Source organism: Lampetra fluviatilis, chromosome 56 (genome assembly GCF_964198595.1).
Source record: "Lampetra fluviatilis chromosome 56, kcLamFluv1.1, whole genome shotgun sequence".
Taxonomy (NCBI): domain Eukaryota; kingdom Metazoa; phylum Chordata; class Hyperoartia; order Petromyzontiformes; family Petromyzontidae; genus Lampetra; species Lampetra fluviatilis.
The window spans coordinates 1,578,922-1,601,772 of record NC_136330.1 but is presented as its reverse complement, the minus strand read 5'-3'; the positions used below and the strand labels follow the sequence as shown (position 1 = coordinate 1,601,772).

At 53.4% G+C, this 22,851-nt stretch overlaps 1 protein-coding gene across 1 annotated transcript in view; it reads left to right on the top strand.

The window, feature by feature from the left end:
- Positions 1–22,851, top strand: part of LOC144950055 (insulin receptor substrate 1-B-like) — a 51,953-nt gene that overhangs the window by 1,318 nt on the left and 27,784 nt on the right. Inside the window, exon 2 of the mRNA XM_078880039.1 lies at positions 3,783–7,300. Coding sequence (XP_078736165.1) covers positions 3,790–7,300 — 3,511 coding nt within the window. The 5' untranslated portion in view covers positions 3,783–3,789. The remainder of the gene's footprint in view (positions 1–3,782; positions 7,301–22,851) is intronic.

Below are 22,851 nucleotides of genomic sequence, written 5' to 3'. Positions count from 1 at the left end.
GACCTGTCTGTGTCCACCCAGTCTGCTGCTGTGAATGTGTCTGTCTCTGTCTGTGTCCACCCAGTCTGCTGTTATGAATGTATCTGGCCTGTCTGTGACCACCCAGTCTGCTGTTGGGAATGTGTCTGACCTGTCTGTGACCACCCAGTCTGCTGTTGTGAATGTGTCTGTATTGTCTGTGACCACCCAATCTGCTGTTGTGAATGTGTCTGTCTCTGTCTGTGACCACCCAGTCTGCTGTTGTGAATGTGTCTGTGTTGTCTGTGACCACCCAGTCTGCTGTTGTGAATGTGTTTGTCTTGTCTGTGACCACCCAGTCTGCTGTTGTGAATGTGTCTGTCCTGTCTGTGACCACCCAGTCTGCTGTTGTGAATGTGTCTGACTTGTCTGTGTTCACCCAGTCTGCTGTTATGAATGTGTCTGGCCTGTCTGTGACCACCCAGTCTGCTGTTGTGAATGTGTCTGTCTTGTCTGTGACCACCCAGTCTGCTGTTGTGAATGTGTCTGACTTGTCTGTGACCACCCAGTCTGCTGTTGTGAATGTGTCTTACTTGTCTGTGGTCACCCAGTCTGCTGTTGTGAATGTGTCTGACTTGTCTGTGACCACCCAGTCTGCTGTTGGGAATGTGTCTGACCTGTCTGTGTACACCCAGTCTGCTGTTGTGAATGTGTCTGACCTGTCTGTGTCCACCCAGTCTGCTGTTGTGAATGTGTCTGTGTTGTCTGTGACCACCCAGTCTGCTGTTGTGAATGTGTCTGACTTGTCTGTGACCACCCAGTCTGCTGTTGTGAATGTGTCTGTGTCTACCCAGTGTGCTTTTAATGCAAAGCTCCGTCCGTGTGTGTGTTCAAGTCAGTGTGACTGCCTGTGTGTGTGTGCGCTTGTCTGCATGTTAGATGCCTGTGTGTGTGTATATTTTCCACATCTGCTCAGACTACGATGTTCTGCTCAGCGTTTGATAGACGTCTGCTGTGCCACACTGTGAGATGTCTTCTGTGCCCGCGATGCGTGTGTGTGTACGCGTCTGCTATGCGTGTGTGTGTTTACGCGTGCTATGTCTGGTCTCTGCTTGTCAGTTTTGTCCACTCAGCGTATGCGCCTTCTGCAGTGTGCGCTGAAAACCTTATGTAATGAGAGGTTTATGTGTCTCCCATGTCTGGTCTGTGTTGTAGCTCATTCGCGTCGGACCGGTGTCTGTTTATCCTCCTTACTTATTATTATAATGTGGACCGTGATTTCTCATTCGTGTACATATGCGTGTCTGTCCTGTATCTTACGAGTGCACTGTGCGATGTTTAGTCTGTGGCTTTAATGACCGTGTCTGTCGTGCGTGGTATGTGTCTTAGGTGTGTCTGAAATGTCTAATTTAGTCTGTGTCTGCAATGTTTGGTCTGTCTGTTACTAAGATGCTTGGTTTATGTCTGTGTCTATATATGCCCTTGGCCTGTATGTCTGTGATGCTTGGCTTAGTGTGCCTGTGCACGTGTGTCTGGCAGTGTTTGTGTGTCTTGAGTCTGCTACGTATGTGATGCATGTTTATGTCAGCGAGAGAGGCTACATGCATGAGCAATGGGTTTGTGTGCCTATAGGCATGTGTGGCATACAGTGCAATTCCTCTCAATTCGCCCCTATATTATCCACACTGTTTCTGGAACTGCCTCCCAATCGATGTGCAGACCTTCCCATTATCCGCATTTTTTAATTGCGCTTATTATTCACGCAACAACACAAAAAAATGCCAATCGGAGAAGTAACCCAGAGGTCGTGGCAACTGTATCCAAATTATCCGCAACCATCGCAGATTTTACTCTCCCGAACCAACCCAGTAGTGGCCTCGCAGAACCACGTAACATTTTTTCTCGTAAATCCGCAAAAAAACACACATGGTGTTGAGACCCGCTCTTTCTCAAAACTTCCTTTGGCTCACGGACCGCTCAGCTGATGCAAACATTTCTGCGCAACACCACCCAGCCTCACCACCACCCCCACCCCACCACCACTACCCCTGGTGACAAAAACGCAATCGCTTCTCTCTAAATGCCAGCAATACGACATTATTTATATTACCGGAACATAAACACGTGGTTTTTATTTTATTTTACGCAGCTATAAGATTTATTTTTTAAGGGGGAGGGGCGAGGAATTTAGATGTTAGGGCTAGGGTAGTTAAAATCAGTGTAATTTACCAAACTTCCTTTTTTAAATTGAACGTTGTAAGTAAAGAAACATTTAATATCCCAAACAACACACCGTCGTTATTGTCCGGCTCAAGCTGCATCACATCCTCCTTTTTCGCGGACCCCGTGGTGGTCCCGAGGAACCACAACTCTCTTGAGAGGTGCTGGAGGGAGTGACCTGGCCCGAGTGACCTGGGAGGTCATTTTCACGTTTAGGTCTCTGAGACCAGCCTCTGTCGATAGCGCCCCCTATACCTCACTGCCAGTGTGTGCAATGCATCGCGAATGTGGCGATGCGTGATTATAATATGGGCGGAACGAGCGTGTTAGCTGGCAGTATTTGATGTACGTTGGGATACACGTGTTTGAATTTTGAGTGTAATACAGTATGCGTTGTTTTTAATGTCGTTTTAGTCGTTTTAATTAATGCGTATGCTTATTTTTTTGTTAACACGGCTTCCCATTAGCACGGTTTGGCTACGTGCATACAATGTACTCTGGTGTGTAAGTGAATCTATCTGTTTACAGCTGTGTGTAATCCGTTTCTGTAATTGATATGTGTTGTACAGCTCCGCATATGTGTGTTTACTGTACATGCAAAATGCACGTGTTTGTAATGTATCTGTAAAATACAGTATACTGTACGTGATGGTTGTGTTCATTGTATGCATGTGTATGTTTTAGTGTTGTTATGCATCTGTGTTATGTGTCACAGTGTATCTGCACGTTTGTTATGTACGTGTGTCATGTGTTGTAATGTATCCGTGTGTAAGAGTGTTATATATTTGTAAAAGTATGCACGCTACGCGTTGTATCGCTGTTTATAGCCCGCCTGAAGTATGCGTGCAATGTATGTCTGTGCGAGGCATTATGCGATACATCTGCACAACATGCTTTTGGCGAGAGATAAAGGTGCAGCCCTGCAATTGCTCGCGCACGCCGCTGCCGAGTGAAGAGCCTCAGGCTCGAGGGAGCTCTTGAGAGCCACCCTCGGGTATTGGTTTGAACTGTTCCACGCCGGCCGTACATTTTGAAAGTACCCAAACTTTGCCCCACCACAGGTAGCCCTTGCGGCTGACCCACTTCACGCTGCTGGTCGGGAAAGGAGCGTGTGTGGGATTTTAAGAAACTCGCCCCGTTGTTTCAACTGGCACGCCAGGAGGACGGATTGAACCGGCGACCTCTTGATTGCAATTCCCTTGTGATGAGCATTACACGATGGGAGCAATGCATTACATCGCATTTTAAGCATGTAAAGGGTGACTATATATGGCTGTGTGTCGTGGTGACTAAACGGCTGTGTCAGAGTGACTGTGTGTATGTGGGTGACTGTGTCAGAGTGACTTTGTGTCTGTGTATCTGGGTGACTGTGTCCACCAGAGTAACTGTGTGTGCGTATCTGGGTGACTATGTCTGTGCCAGAGTTAGTATTCGTCTGTGTATCACGGAACGTATGCATGTAGGTGGAACCTCTTTCGCACCGTACGTAGCCAACCGTGCAACTCGGAGGTGGCCGCGTCTGTGTCGTGAGGAAACCTCTGCCGCGTAGGCGTTACTAGCAAGAGTAACACCTGTATCTGCGTGCGTGCTTGTTGCACCTTCAGAGCCAGCATGCCCAACGTGGCAGAACCCGCGGCTGAGCGGCCCGCGGCCGTCCTCAAGTGCGGCTACCTGCGCAAGCAGAAGAGCGCTCACCGCCGCTTCTTCGTGCTCCGCGGGCCTGAGCCGGCCAGCCCCGCGGGACGCCTCGAGTACTACGAGAGCGAGCGCAAGTGGCGGCAGCGCTCGGGCGGGCCCAAGCGCTCCGTGGCGCTGCACACGTGCCTGTGCGTGAGCAGGCGCGCCGACGCTCGCCACCGCTACCTCGTGGCGCTCTACACCAAGGACGAATACTTCGCCGTGGCGGCCGAGAGCGAGCAGGAGCAGGACGCGTGGCACCGCGCCCTCTCCGACCTGCTGGCGCAGGCTCGCGCTTCGCTGCCGCCCCACGCGCCCGGGGACGCCGGGGGGGCGACGAAGCCGCGCGCCGCCGTGGGGGCGGCGAGGGGCGCGGGAGGGGTCGGGGGGGGTGGCGGCGGGGGCGGTGGAACGTCGGGAGGAGGAGGAGCGGGCGGAGCGGAGGAAGAGAAGCTGTGCTCCGACGACATATACGGGGCCGTCCCCACCGCCGCCTCCTCGCCGCAGGCAGGCACCTTCTCCAGCGAGGTGTGGCAGGTGACCCTGAAGCCGCGCGGACTCGGTCAGAGCAGGAACATGTGCGGGGTGTACCGGCTGTGCCTTTCGGCGCGCACCATCAGTTTCGTGAAGCTGAACTCGGTGACGCCGGACGTGGCCCTGCAGCTCATGAACATCAGACGGTGCGGCCACTCCGAGAACCTCTTCTTCATCGAGCTGGGCCGCTCGGCCGTCACGGGGCCCGGCGAGTTCTGGATGCAGGTAGAGGACTGCGTGGTGGCGCAGAACCTGCACGAGACCATCCTGGAGGCCATGAAGGCGATGGGCGAGTTCCCGGACTTCAGGCCGCGCAGCAAGAGCCACTCGGCGTCGAGCAGCTCCACCAACCCCATCTCGGTGCCGCAGCGGAGGCACATGAAGAGCCTCCCGCCTAGCAAGACGGGCCTGACGCGGCGCTCGCGCACGGAGAGCCTCAACGCCGCCTGCTCGTCGCCCGCGACCAAGGCCGGCCTCGCCGGCATCCGCGTGCGCACGGCCAGCGAGGGCGACCGCGCAGCCTGCAGGCCCTACTCGGTGGCCGGCAGCCCCGTGAGCGTCAGCCCCACGGCGTTCATCGGGGGCTACCCGCACTCCCTGCGCAAGAGCTCCAAGCTGCAGCCACTGCTGAACGTGACGGGCCGCTCGGTGTCGGTGCCCGCGGCGCCGTCCCCCACGTCGCACGTCACCAGCCCCGTGAGCATGTCGTCCACGAGCAGCGGGCTGGGCTCCACCACGGACACGCTGTACGCGCGCCCCTCCAGCACCTCCGTGTCGGGCTCCTACAGCGACGGCGGCTTCATCTCGTCCGACGAGTACGGTTCCAGCCCCATCGACTTCAAGAACCACTGCAACCGCAGCGCCACGCCCGAGTCCCTGGGTCGCACGCCGCCCGTCAGAGAGGAGCAGGAGCCCGACAATTACATGTCCATGGACCCGGGCTGCGGCTACGCGGGCCCCGCGGGGCGCGCCAAGCGGTCGTCCGTGGAAGAGGTCGACGGCGAGAAGGCGCCCGGGTTGCACTCGAAGCGCGGGTACTCCTCCTGCACCGCGCCGCCGCTGGCGTTCCACCAGAAGCCCTCGCAGGCCGCAGCCGGCTCTCTGGAAGAATACACGCCCATGACGCCCGGCGGCGGCGGCGGCTACCCGGGCCGCATGTCTTACTCGGTGTCGCCCAGGCCGGCCAGCCTGCCGGCGGCGCGGGTCACGCGGCACGAGGAGTACGTGGCCCTGGTGACGGCCGGCAAGCTCAAGGACGACGACGGGTACATGCCGATGTCGCCCGGCGTCGCTCAGCTCCCGCCTCCGCAGCTCGGCTGCTGCAACGCTGCCGGGAGCGGGCGTCACGACGACTACGTCCCGATGAGTCCCAAGAGTGTCTCGGCCCCCCAGCAGATAGTGAATCCCAGGCAGAGGACCTCCGCGACGGACGACGGTTACATGATGATGTCTCCCGGTTTGAACGGCGGAAACTTTTCTCCCGACGCGGGCCAGGAGTACGTGGTGAAATGGGCGAACGCTAGCAACCCCGTGGGGTCTTCTGGAAGCGCGGACGACGGGGTGGGCAACATGTCGGGTCATTACATGAACATGTCGCCCGGCGGAGTGATGGGTTCGACACCGGAGGAGATGTTTGCGCCGGTGATGGCTGGGACTGAGAATGTAAACTACCTCTATAACGCACTGCCTCACTCGTGTAAGGCAGCCACGAGAAAGTACAGCGTCGTTCAGCCCTGCGCGCCCGAGAGCGACCCCGCAAATGTGAAAACGAGACAGGAGATCCTGTTCGGCGGAGACAAGTCTTCGTCTTCGAGCAATGATAGTTTGACCAGCGACGGCACGCCCTCCACGTCTGGCTCTGGCATCAGGAGAGCGGCGAAAAAGCAGAGCGGCAGAACTATTTGTCCGAGCAAGCTGCTCCTCAGCCGCATCAAACCTGAGCCCCAGGAGCAGGGCACCGAGCCTCACCGCGTCGCCGAACCGGTGAGCCCCGGCGAGTACGTCAACATCCATTTCAGGGCGAAGGTCGACTGCGCCGTGTCGAACTCTGACCCCGCAGACCTCGGCAAACCGTCCCTGAAAAGCACCACGACTGACTCCCCCACATGCTACGGGATGAACGGAAGCTGGAGACCAAGCCCCAGAAAGTTCGATTGCGTGGGCCAGGCCAAGCTCCCGGCGGGCGAGCCGGTGTCCCCGAGGTCCGTGCTGGGCCCATTTTCGCCGGAGGATCCCTGCGTAGGCCTCGGCTACCAGCCGGTGCACGTGGGCGGCACGCATCTGCCCACGCCCCTGTACGAGGCGGAGAGCGACTACACGGAGATGACCTTCCAGGTGGCTCCTCCACCCTCCGCGTCAAAACCCCTGCTCTCCCCGAAGCCCGAAGCGGCCAGGGCGATGGGCCTGACGCCCGGGATGAATCGGCTGTCGCTCGTCGAGCACGCGCCCGGCGGGACGCCCACCTTCGCCGTCTCGAACCCGGACGAGGGCGCCAAGGTGATCCGGGCCAACGAGCAGGGCCGGCGGCGCCACAGCTCCGAGACGTTCTCCTCCGTGTCGTCGGCGCCGGCGGCCAAGGCGTCGACGACGCTCGGCTCGCAGTCCTGGTCGCTCCTGGAGGACGCCAAGCACCACGGCTCCTTCGAGAGCGTGTGCGCGTCGGCCTCCTCGCCCGGCGGCACGGGCGCGATGGAGCAGGGCCTGTCGACGATGTCGCGCAAGGCTTCGGCCGGCTTCGAGAACGGCCTCAACTACATCGCGTTCCTGGTGTCCGACGACGGCGCGACTGCGGCGGGCGACGAGGCCGGCGGGCGCCGGTCGACGCACGTCAACTGCAGCAACGCAGCCAAGGGGGACTACGGCCCTTACAGCAGCATGGACTTCCCGAGAGCCGCGGCCACCGCTCACGAGAGTAAGTGCCGTCCCGTCGATCCGCACGTCGAATGATTCCACCCCCTACTCGAATTCGGGCAAGGATCGATTAAAGTAACCTGCCGGAGGGGTCGTCCCTCCGTTGTCGGTCGCCGTCGGTGCGTCGCTTTTTTGTGAACTCGCAGGGGCAGGCCGGTTTATTTTTCGTAATTCCTGACGTAGAACCCAAGCGCTCTACATCAGCTCTCGTGCGCGGCACATTTCACGTTGCGCCTCCGCTCGCAAACAGTCGGTTGTTTGCTGCAGCCCAGGGGAGGATCGTTTATAGAGTGTCGGGTTTTCGTCGTCACCAAACGTGCGCTTTGCCTGTAGACGAGGCGCCCTGTACAATCCGAGCTCTCGCGGTGGAGTCGCGGGTTCCCGGTGCGGTGCAGCGTGCGGAAGCCACGACCTCACGCCTGCCCGAGGAACGTGGCGCGGTGTTCAGTCGGGTGCTCTTGGTGCCACGGGCCTGTGCAGTTGTTTTGAGTGTCCCCGCCGCACCATGTGCCTGTACGTGTTGAAAGTGTTGCGAGTAGCAGCTCTTGGGGCTGTGTTGGCTCTGCCTGCTATGGCCTCACAACAGACAATTTGTGGAAATGCCCAGGACCCTGGTAGGGTTTATTTTGCGTGTTCCAGTTGAAGGGTAGAGAGGATGGTGGTGATGATGGCTTTGTGACCTGTCTGACGTGGTCTAAACGCTGCTATCTGAAAGTGTTTGCAGTGATTTAATCATCACGCTTGTCTTGGTTACCAGCAATAACTTCCCTTTTATGGCTTTTTTGCATTACGTGTATTTATTTACCCTGTAACAAAGCCAGAAACGTGTTTATTTGCCCACCTCTTAAACTGCAGTGGCCTCAGCAAATTTTACTCATTTATTCATTGTCGCCGCCGCGTACATCAGTGCAGCCTAAGGCCGACAGACCGGTGGACATCGACAGGCGTGGACCGTAGGTAGGGAGGCCCATCGCTTTTATTGCGATCGGAAGCGAGGTTGGGGTAAGGGTGGGGCGGCGGAGGGGTGGGTGAAGTGGAAGTCACTGCATCGGCAACAGCTGCTTTAAGAGCCACACTCGCCCATTGACGGGAGTAGGCGAGAGAGAGTGCGGTGACACACGGTGGTGGTGGGTGTGCCTTCGAGTGGTCCGTGTCGGCTCCTTCCCACCGTGCACAGCCTCGGCCTCCATTCACGCGACCGTGCAACTTTCCGCACTTTAACCCCTTCCTGGCCGCGTCGTTGGTCTGAAGCATCCTCTCCTTTTCCGCTGCCGTGGCCGCTGACTCGTTCCGCTGGCGCGTTTCGCTGGCTCGTCTGCTGGCCCGACCGTGCGCGAGATTTGTTTTTTTGGCCTGGCGTCTGGGTTCGTGGTTTGAGTTTAAGTTTTCCCATTGATGTCGAACACGTTGAGCAGCACGTGTTGTGCGGTTTACGGCCTGACGTGGCACAGAATTTATTTTTTTACACAAAACTTGGGACGGAGGCATCGGCGGAGTTTAATTTACCTGGGAGAGGGGGGTCGTTCGCTTTGCCCTTCCACAACTCCGCCCATGGATGGAGGTACGACTCGGGGTGTTTGTGGATTTCGTAACAAGAAGTGGTGGGGGCGGTAGGAGCGGCGGTGGCGATTGTTGGTGGCAGGGCACTCGGCAGATGCCACGGCTCCTGTCTGCCGTGCCCTCCCGCTCGCTCGCTCTCCCACTGGCCAAAAACAACAGGCACGAAACAAACTTTGTCTTGCCTCCATCGGCATACCTTCCAAAGGTTAAAGGTTTTTTAATAGTTCTTTGATCTTTCGAGTGGAAAAGTATGTGGGCAAAGAGAGAGAGAAAAAAAAATCCCCTCTGAGTAAACATGTTTTTGTAAAAGAGCTGGCAAGTTTTTTTTTGGCTGAACAGCACCACTATTTGGGAAGAGCGTGGCGGCGGCGGCAACACTTTGAAGTTGCCCTGTGACTCATGGCTTCTCTCTCTCTCCGCAGCCGGCCGGCCGCTGGCTTTTTTTGAAGTAGCACCTCCATTGTTTTGCATACCCGGGATTAGTTTCAACATCGTTTTATGAATGAGTCACGCTGTTTGGCCGAGGGCGAGTGAGAGAGAGAGGGGGGAAGGCATGTGTGTCCATGTATGTGTGTGTCCATGTATGTGTGTGTCCATGTATGTATGTGTGTACCCTGCTCACGGTCAACACCAGCGACGATTATTTGAACCGGCCCCGGGCCTCCCCTAGGTCGACTCAGCCTCAAATGAGTGCATGGTGCGGTGTTTAAATAAATCATCGCCGCTGGGGAGACAAAGGCGGTCGGACGTGGTGTTGGCCACTCCACCCCCTCGTATGCCACCGTGCCGGCCTTCATAGGTGCTGCTCGCTAACAGCACTTGCCCCAACAGTCTGTTAAGGCTATACGGGGGATCTTTGTATTTGTGTGAGCGCGTGTGCAAGCCTTGAGTGCGGCACAGTGAATGGGCCCTACTCGATGTACAGTGCCGCTCAGCTTTTGCCTGGCGGGAGGAGGAGGGTCGCCCAGACTCGGACAATCCACGCGGTGGATTTCGCAGACGGGGCAGACCAACGCGGCCGCTCTGCCGGGTGGTGGTGCCCCACCGGCCCATACCAAGTGTCCACATTTATCCATTGGGGGGGTGTGCGTGGAGTTAGATCGCGTGAATGTGAATGTGACGTGAGACTCGCCACAATGTGCAATTGCGCGCGCTGTGGGTCTACTCTCCGAACACAGCGGTGTGCTGCGCGCGTCACGAATTGGGGCTGCGTTTTGTTGACGTGACAAACCTTACTAATTGGCTGCATCGGGGTGGTGGCGGGTTTAACGACACATTTATGTTCACGCGATCTAACCCAAACACACTGTTATGGATAATATTGATCGCGACAGCCCACATTTAACTGCTGAGCGCCCATACATAATTTTGAGTCTCCACACTTTTTTTGAAGGGGATGACCTGGTCTAAATGCAGTCCTATAGTTGCAGCTCTACATTTTCCGATTTTTTTTTATCATCGTCATCCATGGTCAATCCACTGCTGGATGAAAGCATCTCCAAGCTGTCGCCATCTCTCATGCTCGCGAGATTAAATAATTTCACTTAGCACAGGCACACCAGGGCCAGTGTCACCTCTTGAATGTTCCATGCCGTGGCTGACCACTCGGCCACCGTTCTGGACAATCGGCCATCGTTCCTTCTAGCAATATGTCGGCGTCTACTTATCAGAGTGAGAGTTTTTATTTGGGGTGAAGGAATCCCATGAGCTATGAAAGCTCTTTTTTTCACAAACGTTCAGCACATGTATCCCTGCCCAAAGCCCACTCTTCTTCGTTGCAACTAATGTTCATGACGTCAGGGTGGGTGGCACTTGTGGCTATAGGGCACGACTCAAATTCGAAAGATTGTGGGTTAAACTTCCAGATGGGCTATACTCATAAAGTATACTTTATGAATTTACCACGGGATTTACCAGGCATTGCTTGGAATCAAAGAATCAAGTCCTTTGCAAACTGACTCGGTGGCCCCAACCACAAGCGCCACCCCGACAACCCATTTTACAATGTTCACACATTACACAGGGCCTCAGGTTGATCGCTCGCACTAAAGCCAACTCCATATACTGCCCCAGTGGCCCTTAGAGATTCATTCGGCTTTCTTGAAGTTGAGCTGTAGCCTGCAGGCACGGGATGCCCTATCGTAATTCACCCGACCAAACCATTTTCCGTGCCGCCTTGAAAAACACTCGAGCCCGAACCCTAACCTGCTTTGCTTGTGACCGTGCGATGAGTTCATGTTTCTCAGCTGTTTGTACGCAGACGGTGTTTTTCTGGGCTCCCCCCCCCCCCTCTCCGTGCAAGCTAACTTTGTTGAAACAAGCTTGTTTGAACTCGTTTGTTGTGGCGTTTGAAAACTCGCGAGATGGAGGAGCGGCGAACAGGAAATGTATTGATGGCGTACGCACCAAAAGCGGTGGCACTCGCAGATCACCAGGATTCACGTCTTCGACTCCAAAGAGCGATATAAAGGGAGGTCGGTGACCTGTGAGAGCCGCGAGTGCGCACCTACGTACGTTGCATTTTTTTACACAGTTGCTCTGGGAGCACAGAGGGTGGTGTTCTGTTTGATGACGTGGGGGACGTAATGAGGTAAACGGCTTCCGTGACCTCGAGCTTGAAGCAGCACGCATGGTGGCGGCGTCAACAACAAGGTGTTAGTACCCACGGCTTAAGGAGTCGGATTAAAGTGCCCTTATTTTTTTTATCTTTGGGATTTTTTGAGACTCGGTGTCGGTACACGAGGCTCGTCCGCACCAACGCAACTATTTGAATCGTGAAGTTTCGCTCTCAACTGCTGGGGGAACTCGGGGAGAGCCAGCCAGAGTCGTGTCACCAATGCGAGGACTCTTTACGATTCATGGTCGGTGCCAAAAGCTCAGCTGGGCTCAGGCAATCTCAGCATTCCCAGTGTTCACTGCTACCGCTGGAGGCTCAGGCGACCAAACGAAGGCTTTCTATGTTTGCATCTTATCTGAGCGCCCACATGCACTTTGGTTGGCTCAGAATTAAATCTGCATCACTTCTAACTGTCTAACTAACTGGTGCCATTCATCTCGCTGGGTTCGGGTGTATTGGTGTGCCTGCAAAGGGAGACTCACGTAGGCCGGGGTTTATTTTTTTGGTATTTTATTGGGGGGGGGGTGGCTTTGGGATATTTCTCATTTGCGATTTGAGCTGTGGTGCAGATGCAGGCAATGGTTCACCATCGCCAACGCTATCGCAGAGTCTTTAAGGCCAAATCACCGGTAGCACAGCGAACTCGCATTCTATTTATTTCCCGTGAGAAGAAAAAAAAATCTTATGCAGCGGAATCAAATTATTCTCAGCGCGCAAGTCTAAGGCAGTGGTGGGCAGGCCCTGTACCGTTGTTACACTGGGGCAGTGCGCCTGATCAGATGTAGCGATTAAGGACTGGGAAGCGTTGTAAACAAGCTAAGGCTGGGAAACGAAAACGTAACGACCCTGACGGTCATCGGCTCCCAGACAGCGCCTAAGCGCGACCTGTGCAGACACTGCCAACTGCTGGGCTCTCAGGGGCGGCATATTACAGACACAAGCGGTGGCTACGCTTATGGCTACCCCCCCCCAGCTCCCCCTCATTCCACCCCCCACTGACCCCCACTGCCCCCCCCCAACATCACCCAAGGCCTCCCAGTCCCCGTCCTACTCGCGGGGTCACGTTGGCCGCTGGTTGGTGGAAACCCGCGGCGCTTAGCACACAAACTCTCCGGGCAAAAGGGGGAAAAGCCAGCAAGCAGCAAACAGTTCGCCACGTGAGCACGTGCGCACGTACGCACCCACCCCAGCCAGTTGCTGCTATTATGGTTTTTTCTAATCATCGGTCAGTCGTCGCAGAATCGCCGTGACGACGTGTGTGTTGGCTTGCTGCGGCTCGGCGTTTGCTCATGCGTAAGGGCCTCCCCAACTCGAGAAGAGCCCCTTGTAAGGGGGTATTTATGTCCCGCCGTTGCATGCTGGCTGGACGTCTCGTTACGAGGTGGAACGTGCCCACACTTTACCCCACCGCCGGGCGGGATATTTAAGAGGCTTGCCCAGTCGTCTACAACTGCCGCGCCAGGAGATAGGATGGAACCGTCGACTCCCCGGATCGCAAAGTCGCCGGTTAGCTGGTCAACACTTAACACCGTGGCAACGGCAGCATCCCCCCTGCCAATCTTCTTACCTCTTGAATGTTGTCATCGGAGATGAACAATGCCCACGGCAGGTGGACTCATTTCAAACACCGGGCGTATAGGCGGCGTCTTTCCGGGAAACCTGAGGGGGGGGTGGGTGGCGGGGGGGGGGGCGTTCATTGTAAATAATGTCTGTTGTATTTCAATGAAGCCCATTATGTTAATGAGTGTTTTCCATTGCTTTTCAATTAAGCTATTATGAAACCTGCATGCAATGTTATATAACACGCCGCCGGCTCATGAAAGGGTTCTGTTACCGCGACAGCGCGGCACATTTCAATAACAACGCAGACCGCCGATTGTGATGATTTGGTAGTTGGGTGATAAATAATACATGCTTTGAGAAGGCAAAAACATTTAAGGATGTGAAGGATGACTCGTGTTCGTGATAGGGGAGGCTCACAGGCTCCGGGTCTTGTTTGTCACTCAAGATCATTTTTGCAGGCTTCGATTCCAACCACTGTTTCCTAATTATTCCGGGGGCATTATCAAGGCATGTCCTTTTGCTACGAAATGGATGCTTAGGATCCAATGACAGTCATTCGTAAGAGGAGGCCATTGTGTGCCAATGTCATGGCCCAAATACGGCATTTGGCTATCGCAGTACATTCTGTAAAAGTTGCGGTGTTTGTAATGCCAATCGTACGGAGAGGCTGGCCCCAGCACCATAGGAACGTGTAATTTCCACCTTCGGGTTTGGGCGGCCAATAGAAATGTTTGCTGCCCAGACTTGAGCAAGGAAAGAGACGGCAGAAACTGTGAATGTTAATACAGTAAGAGTTATATTTAGCAACTGCTCCTCACTGCATGGAGGCACCTTGCTCTTTTCCCTGTGAAAGTTATAATCCCGTCTTCTTGAGCCCTCAGCCGCTTGTGACTAAACAGCCCGACTCCCAAGCGTCATGGCGATGTCCCTGCTACTCTCTCTCGCGCGCCCGCGCAAATGTACGGCTCCCGCGCCCCCCGGACGGGGAATGAAATGTCTCCGCTAGGCGTCGCAAGTCCAAGCGAAGCGCGTTTCGAGACACGTGCTGCGCCGCCCCACCTTTGCCTGTGAGCTCGCTGGAGACGAAACCGAATTGGGCATTGTTGCCCCAGTTTACGGATTTTGGAAGCGTTCCTTTGGGGGAGCAGGGTGAAGGGCACGGTTGGGGGGGCGGCGGCGATATAGCGGTTATCGGTTTAATGTTGTGCCCGCGTGCTATGCAAGTCACAAATTTCAACGTGGTTGAGCATAAGGTCACCCAGCTGTAGTCCAAACAACAATACCCTACACAATTTACTGGGCTGCATTAAAAATGGATCAATTATTTTGCTTGCGGTATTCAGGCTCACACCCAGAATGCTCAAGAATACAACTTTTAGGCTTTTGAAATCATTTGGAATTTATTTCAGCAATACAAAAATAATAACTGCATTTTGTGGTTCCTGATGAGTTTCCTTATATTGTCCACGTGCGGATGATTATTATTCATTTTTACTTGGGACGAGAGAGTGAATTTGTAAACACGTCCACGCTGCGTTGGGATGAAATACTTGACTGGCGTTTTCCACTTTTAGATTTACTTCCGTGTTTTGGAAGCGCTGCAATAGTTTCTCCGAAACTCTTTGGGGAAGTGCGTTCAAGTTTCCGCAATAATATTTGCGAGGCTTCTCCCCTGCACCTGCTTGCATCCCCGGCTGCACATCAAGGCCGTCGTTTCTGCTGCTGCAGCGGGAGCCACACTTCAATACCCTAAACCAGGGGGTTGGCAACCAAAGCGAGGAGACGTTTCTTTAGAATTCGGTAACAAAAAAAACTCTATTTCCAGAGCCGCAATGGACTGCGTGGCGAATACGAGACGGCGGTGGTCCTCAATTAACGACGTCTCACGGAGCGGTCCTTAAAGAGCGGCAGGTTGCCCACCCCTGGCCTAAACCTAACCCTTTTTTACATGTTTGTCAAATCACTTCTTACTGTCGTTATATCTGAATCAGCTCAAGGCTCCTGTGAATCACGTGACTTCTGTGTGGTCACGCCCACTCTGAATCCCTCCCCTCTCCCCGCCGCCCCCAGTGAAAACAGACTCCGCTCTGTGCAGTTCGCTTCTGCTCACATCTTCCCTCGCTCTCTCCCTCTCTTCCCTCCCCCCCTCTTTCCCCCCCCCCCCTCTCATCGTCGCCCTCTCATCATCCCTTACATGTACATATGTATGTTGAACTTCTTTCGCGCCGTACGTAGCCGACCGTGCTAATTGGAGGTGCATCTCGGCCCAGTCGTTCCTTTTCCCCTTTCTCCCCTTCTTGCCCGCCCCGCTCCGTCTTTCTACTTCTTGTTGCTCATCATCTCGAGCCGTGCCCTCGTTATCCGTCTTGGGGACTTCCTTCCCAGCCTCCCCTCCCTCCTCCCGGTCATCTTGACCGCCCCCCCCCCCCCGCATGACTGCCTCGTGTTGCCCTTTGCACGACTGACTCTAACCCCCCCCCCCCTTCACGTGGTGATGCTGTGCCACGGGTAAAACTTTCAAGTGTAAAATTACACTATTAAGTATTTCACGTACGTATATAGTTTTTTTTTCTATGTTATCGGTAAATGTATTGCAAATTCATTGAAACCGTAACGCATTGTGGATTGTAATTCATCTTATTGGTGTTTAGTCCTAAAAGTCTAATGTTTACGTGAATACACCATGTACCATATGTGGAAAGCGTGGAACAGACACCATCGGGCACAAACTCTTTTTATTTTGCACGTAGAGATTGCGAAGCTGTTGTTTTTCAAGATACCTGGTGTGACAGCATGCCCTGTGTTGAGGCATTTACGAGAGACATGTAAACACACGCCTAGGTTGTCTGGGGCCTTTGTTACCCTATGTTACTGATAACAAGTTCCACCATTCCAGCGCCTAGAATGGTTTAACAAAGCCCAGCGTGGGTTACAAAACAGAAGCAATGTGGTTTATGCAAAGTAGCAATGTAACACGTGGAGGTTGTGCAATATCTGGGAGTTCAATAGAGACCTGCGTGTGAAAGAGAGAGACGCCCGTGTTTAACTTTGTTTAACACAACGCACACACACGGAAACGTGGTGCCTTCAGTTGCAGGTCGGTCGTGGCGATCGGCTGGATGGACACGCGTGCGACGCGTGGACTATACCAGGAGTATCGAAAGAAACACGGGAGTCTTGGTGTGTCTCAAGACACTTGAATTCAGGTCATCGGTTGCTAGCAGTAAGTTTCCTTGATGTGAGCCGCATCTTTATAATCTTGCAGGTTGCTCTGTAATGATAATCATAATAATAATACCGTAATGCCCTTGGTTTATCCAGAAAATCTGCATCGAGTCTTTTGATAATTTTTCAGGAGGTTCCTGCATTGGGATGTTGAGCCCATTTCAGTTAACTTAAATCTCCGCCCAGATAGATTCAAGAATCTATTGCTATTACTGCCATCGACTGCCCTCCTTGCAGCCGAAATCTACAATACCTGGTGTTCCCAGAGAGTTCCCCATCCAATTGCCAACCAGGCTCAGTTTCTGCTTAAGCTTCTGAGATCTGGTGAGATCAGGCACATTTAATTTAACATAAAATGTAATGGGGATAATCAGGAAAACCGGAGGACCTGGAGAAAATCCAGTTTTCTTTCAGGACAGTTTTCCAGGCTCCAAAACTGTTTGCACTTTTAGGAAGGTGACAGTATTGTGAGTTTGCAACAGCTCTTCAAATTAATCAACAATCGAGTCAATTGTATCTGAGTAACTAGCTCACCCCTGCACCCATAGGTTGCTTTGTGCTAAATTCACATCTCACCCGTTTGCTCTGCGGTAGCCACGCATTGTTGTTGTTGTTGTTCTTGTAACCATGCGTTGTTGCTGATTGTGTTCCCCAACCGTTTGCCAACAAAGCACAGTTGGCAAAGCAGGTTTCCAGCCCTCACTCACTCGTTGGCACAGCAGAATACAGCGCAATCGAGTGATTATGTAAAATGGCTTGTTTAAAGGATACTCTGCTCGGCCCTTGTCATATCAGGTTCGTTGCCTGTTTTGTAATGCTCAGCAGACGAGACTTGCAGTCCAGAGGTCAACCAGTCCAGAGGTCAACCAGTTGAAGCAATGTACAAGTTTCCTGAGTCATCCCCCCGCACCCCCACCTCGGTCCACCCAGCAGCTTAAATGTGTGCGCCCACAGTCCATTGGCAGGTCGTGCGTCGGTGGGGTAAAATGTGGGTGCCACTCCTAACTCTTAAAAAAAAATTGTCTGGCAGAATAGGCCCAAAGTATACGCTCTGCGAGCTCTTTCTGGTGGAGGCCCCTTCCGCCAGCGGCGGTGCGAGTAGGTCATCGCGGGGCTGCACCTTTGACTTTCATCGCTTTGCGGGTGTCCCACGGTAGGTGGGGCTTTCTCGGCTGTGTTGAGGTGGTACTTCAGCGGATTGAAAAATACTTCACGCCGACCCGATGCTGGGAGCGCAATCGGGATGTAATCTGTGAAAAGCGCCGAAAAAAAGAAGTTGTTTTTCCACTGCACGCGAACAACATCCTCTCGTGACTATAGCATTTTGCAATCGGTGGCTGTCGGTGTCAATGCGCAACTTCGATAGGCCCCCCTCCCGCCCCCTTATCCCCTCCCCTTGCCCCCCCCCACTCTCCCCGGCCACCACAAGCGAAGCCTGTTTACCAGTGTCTGTGCAAGGGGAGGTTTTCTCAAAAGTAAAAACAAGTACACGTTAAACCCCACCCACCCCAACGTACTTTGGCGCTGACTGGCGCCGTGACACGGCCACAAAGGATGAAGGTCACGTCAGGTGACACGGGCGGTTCGTAGCAGAGAGGGCTGTTTACGCGCCGCTGCTTGTGCGCACCAGCGCAAGCCTACGCAGTCGACGGGCCGCCCGCTTTGGCCACGTGGATCAGCGGAATTTGCTAGAAATGGTCAACAACGCAGCTGTTTTGGTGATGATAACAAATGAGTTCTTTATTTGTCCAGGAGAGCCTCCACACTGAGTGTCAAGAATCTGTTGGTGGGGGGTGGGTGGGCGGTGGGGGCTCGGTTTTTGTTGCTAGTGGGGGGCTGGGGGGGGTACGATGGTGGAACCGAGAGGAGCTGGAAAAACCCACTCATCTGAGAAGACAGCACGTGAAGTGCCGCAGTACCATGCACATGGAGCAGCAACCTAGTTGCTGTCCTGCCAGCTGCTGGTCACCTTGCAGCCCCGAAGGTTCGGGAGTATCGCAGCCTGGTTCGTAACAATTCAGCTCACCGGAGATTCGACGAAATGTCACAAGTTGGCGGGTCGCAGTTCGAATCAACACTCAATTAATCCCGTTTTGCCTCTCTTTTGAACCGTCCTGTTTATATTTCCTTCCGTTTGCTCTGACACGTTTAGTGCAATATCGGTCGCCCCCGCCCCATGTAACATCAGCATATCATTTGCGTAAACTGTAAACAATCGATTCGTACACACACACACGCACAATTATATGCGTGTGCTACGGGCACGGGAATCGATTTTAATAGACTAATCCACGCATCGTTACGGACCTAATCACACACAGCAGCACACGGTGATCATCTCTCTGTGAATCTTCAAACAAACCCCGCCGCGCAGGATTGGGTCGCGCGTTCACCCGGCACCCCTCCCGGCAGTGACGGGAAGGGTAACGCAAACCGGGTCACACGTGATGCCGGGACCCTGGCTTCGCTCGTCTGCTGACGCAGCCCACGCGGGGATTGTGGAAGAGCAGAAGTTAGGAGTTGAGGTGGCACGTATGCATCACTGCCCTTGCCTGGGCCCACGCAGGCTGCCCGCACGTTGAGACACTCCCAAGGTCCTCCAATAGCGGCTGCTTGTGATGTCGTGAGCAGGCGAGCCCCAGGTCCAGACGGCTACGTCTTTGTTTTTTTTAAACAAGAAATCTGGCCCAATTTCTCGGAGGAGTGTAAGAAACTTGTCACCTTGACGCTAATTTTTTCGACCTTCGATGCATCGGCTCAAGTAGTTTCATCAGCTCATGGTTGCATGTGTGTGTAGATATGTTTTTCAATTTGTATATTATGTTAATGGCCACCGCAATGTAAACAAAAAAATAATATTCTTGAATCGAATTGTTGGAGTCGGTGAATCGTTCCGCCCGGCGTGTTCGGCCCTTGTTTTGCTTCTCTTGGCTTGGCCCCAACTCAGCTCCAGCTCAGCTCTAGGCCAACTTATAAGCCGGTCATGGAAACACAAGCAGCGTGGGTTGAGACAAACACGGTCGTTCTCCTTGGTCGTCACGTTATTTGCCACTGCGGAGGTGAGTGTGCGTGTGAGCGCTCCTCCTAATCGACGCTAATCTCAAGTAAACGCCACCTGGCTCAGGAACAAGTCGTCGCCGCTCGTTCCTCTACGGGGATTTTATTTCCACGGTTGCAAATACCGAAGCAATTCCGAGCTCCGTGCGGTTCGGGATGGAAACTTTAAACCCCGTTGACTCTTGACAAATCTCTCGGCCGACCGTGCGTTAAACATCCCAGCCGTCCTTTGTTCACTGAAGGACAGCGATGCAAAAAAAAAAGGCATAATTTAGAGCTGACCAGGCTTCTAACGTATTTGCATTTTTCAAGGAGTTGTGCATTTTAAAGGCACGCATATGGAAGCGCTCGCGGTTAACATCTAGACTTGCAAATACCAGAGAATTAAAATGCGACCTCTGAATGGCATTCGTTCAGTCATAGCTGTGGAGAAATATTTAAGCTCCTCGTGTTGAACAACCCACCGAGTATTTAAAAAATATGTAGCAAGAAGCGACGCCTATTGTCACAATACCGACACGCGCTCCTCTGTGCATAAGACACAATGCGCGCTGTAGTACGCGTTACATAAATTCCTTCCTCGCCGAACACAAATGCCTCGGTGTTCTGAGCGAAAGTGCCGTCTCTCAGGGTGAAAAGTAAAAAGGTTCGTCACATGCCTGTCGCGCTGAGCCACGCTGCCAGCATTGCCCACGGCCGTATTCCGCCAAGCGCTTGGCAAGGATGGGAGGGATTAAATATAAATGTGTCGTTAAACCCACCACCACCCGACACAGCCGATTAGTAAGGTTCGTCACGTATACAAAACGTGCCAATTAGTTACTCGTTCAGCACACCGCTTGTGTGTTGGAGAGTGAACCCACTACATTTACAATTCGAATATGACGTTCTGCCGGCGTTTACAACCGGCCTCATCAGGCGACAGCCATAATTGTGGAGAAATACACCTGTTTCGATCTTAAATAATATCGGTCGCGAAAGCCTACGTGTTGAAGCGATTTGTCTGTTGGGGAGTTTGCCACTGTTGATAATCCGTCCGTGCCCGGGACCCAGCGTTCTCATTTCCTCAGTCGCTCAGCGAACCGCGTCCCGTTCCTCGCATCCCTCGGAGCACATCGAGTTAAGTCCAGCGAGCACCGGGGGACAGATGGGCGGATGAACAGACGGGGACTGACAGCTGCCAAGTCTGCGCTTGTGGTTGCGTCTGTGCGTCTGTACAGTGTGCGGTGTTGATACCAGGCAAAGAGGCTGGATAGCCCAGTGGCTATTCCAGCCCAGTGGCCTTTATTGCCCAGCCGTCCTTTTACCGAACTTTTGTCCGTTACGAAATAGAGTAAGCGGGATTGGGTGGGATGCGTCGTGGCTAGAGAGGACTGATGGACGATGGTCGAGAATATCGGTAGGGAGTGACAGCCAAGGGAGGGAGCGCCCCCTGAACGGGAGTCTACGGCGGAGACGAAGCGATGGCCAGCGCCGTGTGCAGGTGCCAGGTGCATTGTTACATCGTGAGGTCACGGGAGACGGTGACGGCTTCAGGAGGCATTCATCGACCGGTGGATTGATCATGGTTGAGGATGATGATGATGATGATTAAAGTTTGTTACCACCTATGAAGTGAACTGGACAGGGCCCTTGTGACCTCATTCGCAAGAGTAAATAATTCAGTTGTAATGTTTATACTGAACATTTTACATTTTAATTCATAATTGAGATAAAAAAAACCTCTTGCTCTGTAAATTCTGAACATTCCTGATAGAGATATAACCAGTCAACTGGCTGACGTAATTTAACATGTAGATAGATTGGTGTTGTTCACAAGTGTATGGAGATCCCTTGATATCCACATGCCTTCTGTGGTATGAATGCATCTTGCGTTATCATTGGCTGAATTAAATAAGCCTTCCGGTGGCTTCATGAAAACAATCTGTATGAGAATCATCCCTTGACTTTATCACGTTCATTTGTAACTGATCACTTGCTTTATTGAGAATCATAGCATGTGGGAGAAAACAAGTTCTGCACGAAAACTCCAGAAACTTTTGGATTGAGTACCCAGAGGTCAGCAACCCAAGGGGAAGGCCTAAAGCCTGATGCTGGTGGTAATAAGACGATAAGAGTGGTCCTCGAAGGATATGTTGACTATCCAAGGAAAGATGTAAAAGCCAGATGATGGTTTGATGAGATAAAAAAACAGACCTTTGAGTTTGGGCGTCTATGCAATCTCGCAGAAGGAAGAAAGCAATAGCCAGGTTGTGGTGGCACCAGCGACATTGGCCGCGATGACCTCTTGACCTCAGCATCGATGTTGAGGACGCACTGTTTTGCACCGGTGATACGAGCTAAACCAAACCAAACGGGTCGCGCGTTAATTGGGGCGCTCACCCAGGGATAAGAGCGCGAGGGTGCACGCTCTCTCGCACGCTCGCACGCACGCACGCACGCACGCACGTACGTACGCTCGCACGCACGTACGCTCGCACGCACGTACGCTCGCTCGTACGCTCACTCGCACGTACGCTTGCTGGCACGTACGCGCGCGCTGCATGACCGGTAAAGTTGAAAGACACGACTTCCGGCCGCCGAGATGGTGGCGGGCGACAAGGGCGAGGTCACGCGCCGGCGCATGGCGAGCCTCGGCGACGCCAAGCGAAGGATTGTAGCGTCGCTGGAACCCGAGGTCACCCTGTGCGCACGCTCGCACCCGGATTAGCGAGCGGTTATGTAACATTCAAGGAGCGCTCTTGCGACACGCTGCTTTATGGCACGATTGCGTGCCGTTGCCGTTCAGAACCCGTGGGGCAGGGGCGGTGGTGGGGGGGAAGAGTTTATTTTTTAACTCTCGTTCTGGACACGTACCTGTTGTGTGTAGGTATGCGTACAATGTGCTTTACAGAGGCTTGGCGTTTTTGGCAAGAGTTGTGCGGTTGTAATGCTTGCAAGCGTGACTTGTGGTTTCCGATTTAATGAATTGAATGGGATGCTGGGATTTTCACCCAGGATCTTAGTAAAACTGGTTCGGTGGCTTTTTACACGGGAATATCATCATCGGCCCTCTTGAGTCATCCGGCCGCCACTCAAAGCCACATTTAAAATCGTTAGACCATCTCAGTTGATCGTTGCCATGCTATTGCTTTGCAGCTACATTGTGAACGCCTTATCTATTTAAAGTGTTCAAACTGTCATTGCTTGTTGTGCTACGCACAGTTGACAAGTGTATAAATGTATTTTACATATGCGTGTGCACTGTGCACTTAGTGCAATGCACGACTGGGCATTGCTCTATCGGCATTTGAGGTTCAGGAAGTCCTTCTTTTCCCGAAAAGGTTTACGTGAAATTTTACATATTTCCAGTGACACGAGTGTACAATTTTACAAATCGTATTTTCACACGCATTGCACCTGCGTATGACACAGAATACTGACCCGTGTTCCAGTTAGAGTCGGGCGAACGTGTCACCTTGCTCAAACAATCAATGCAGGTCAGTTTTCCATCAGTGGTCCTGAGCTTGTAGTTCGGTGCAAATTCCACG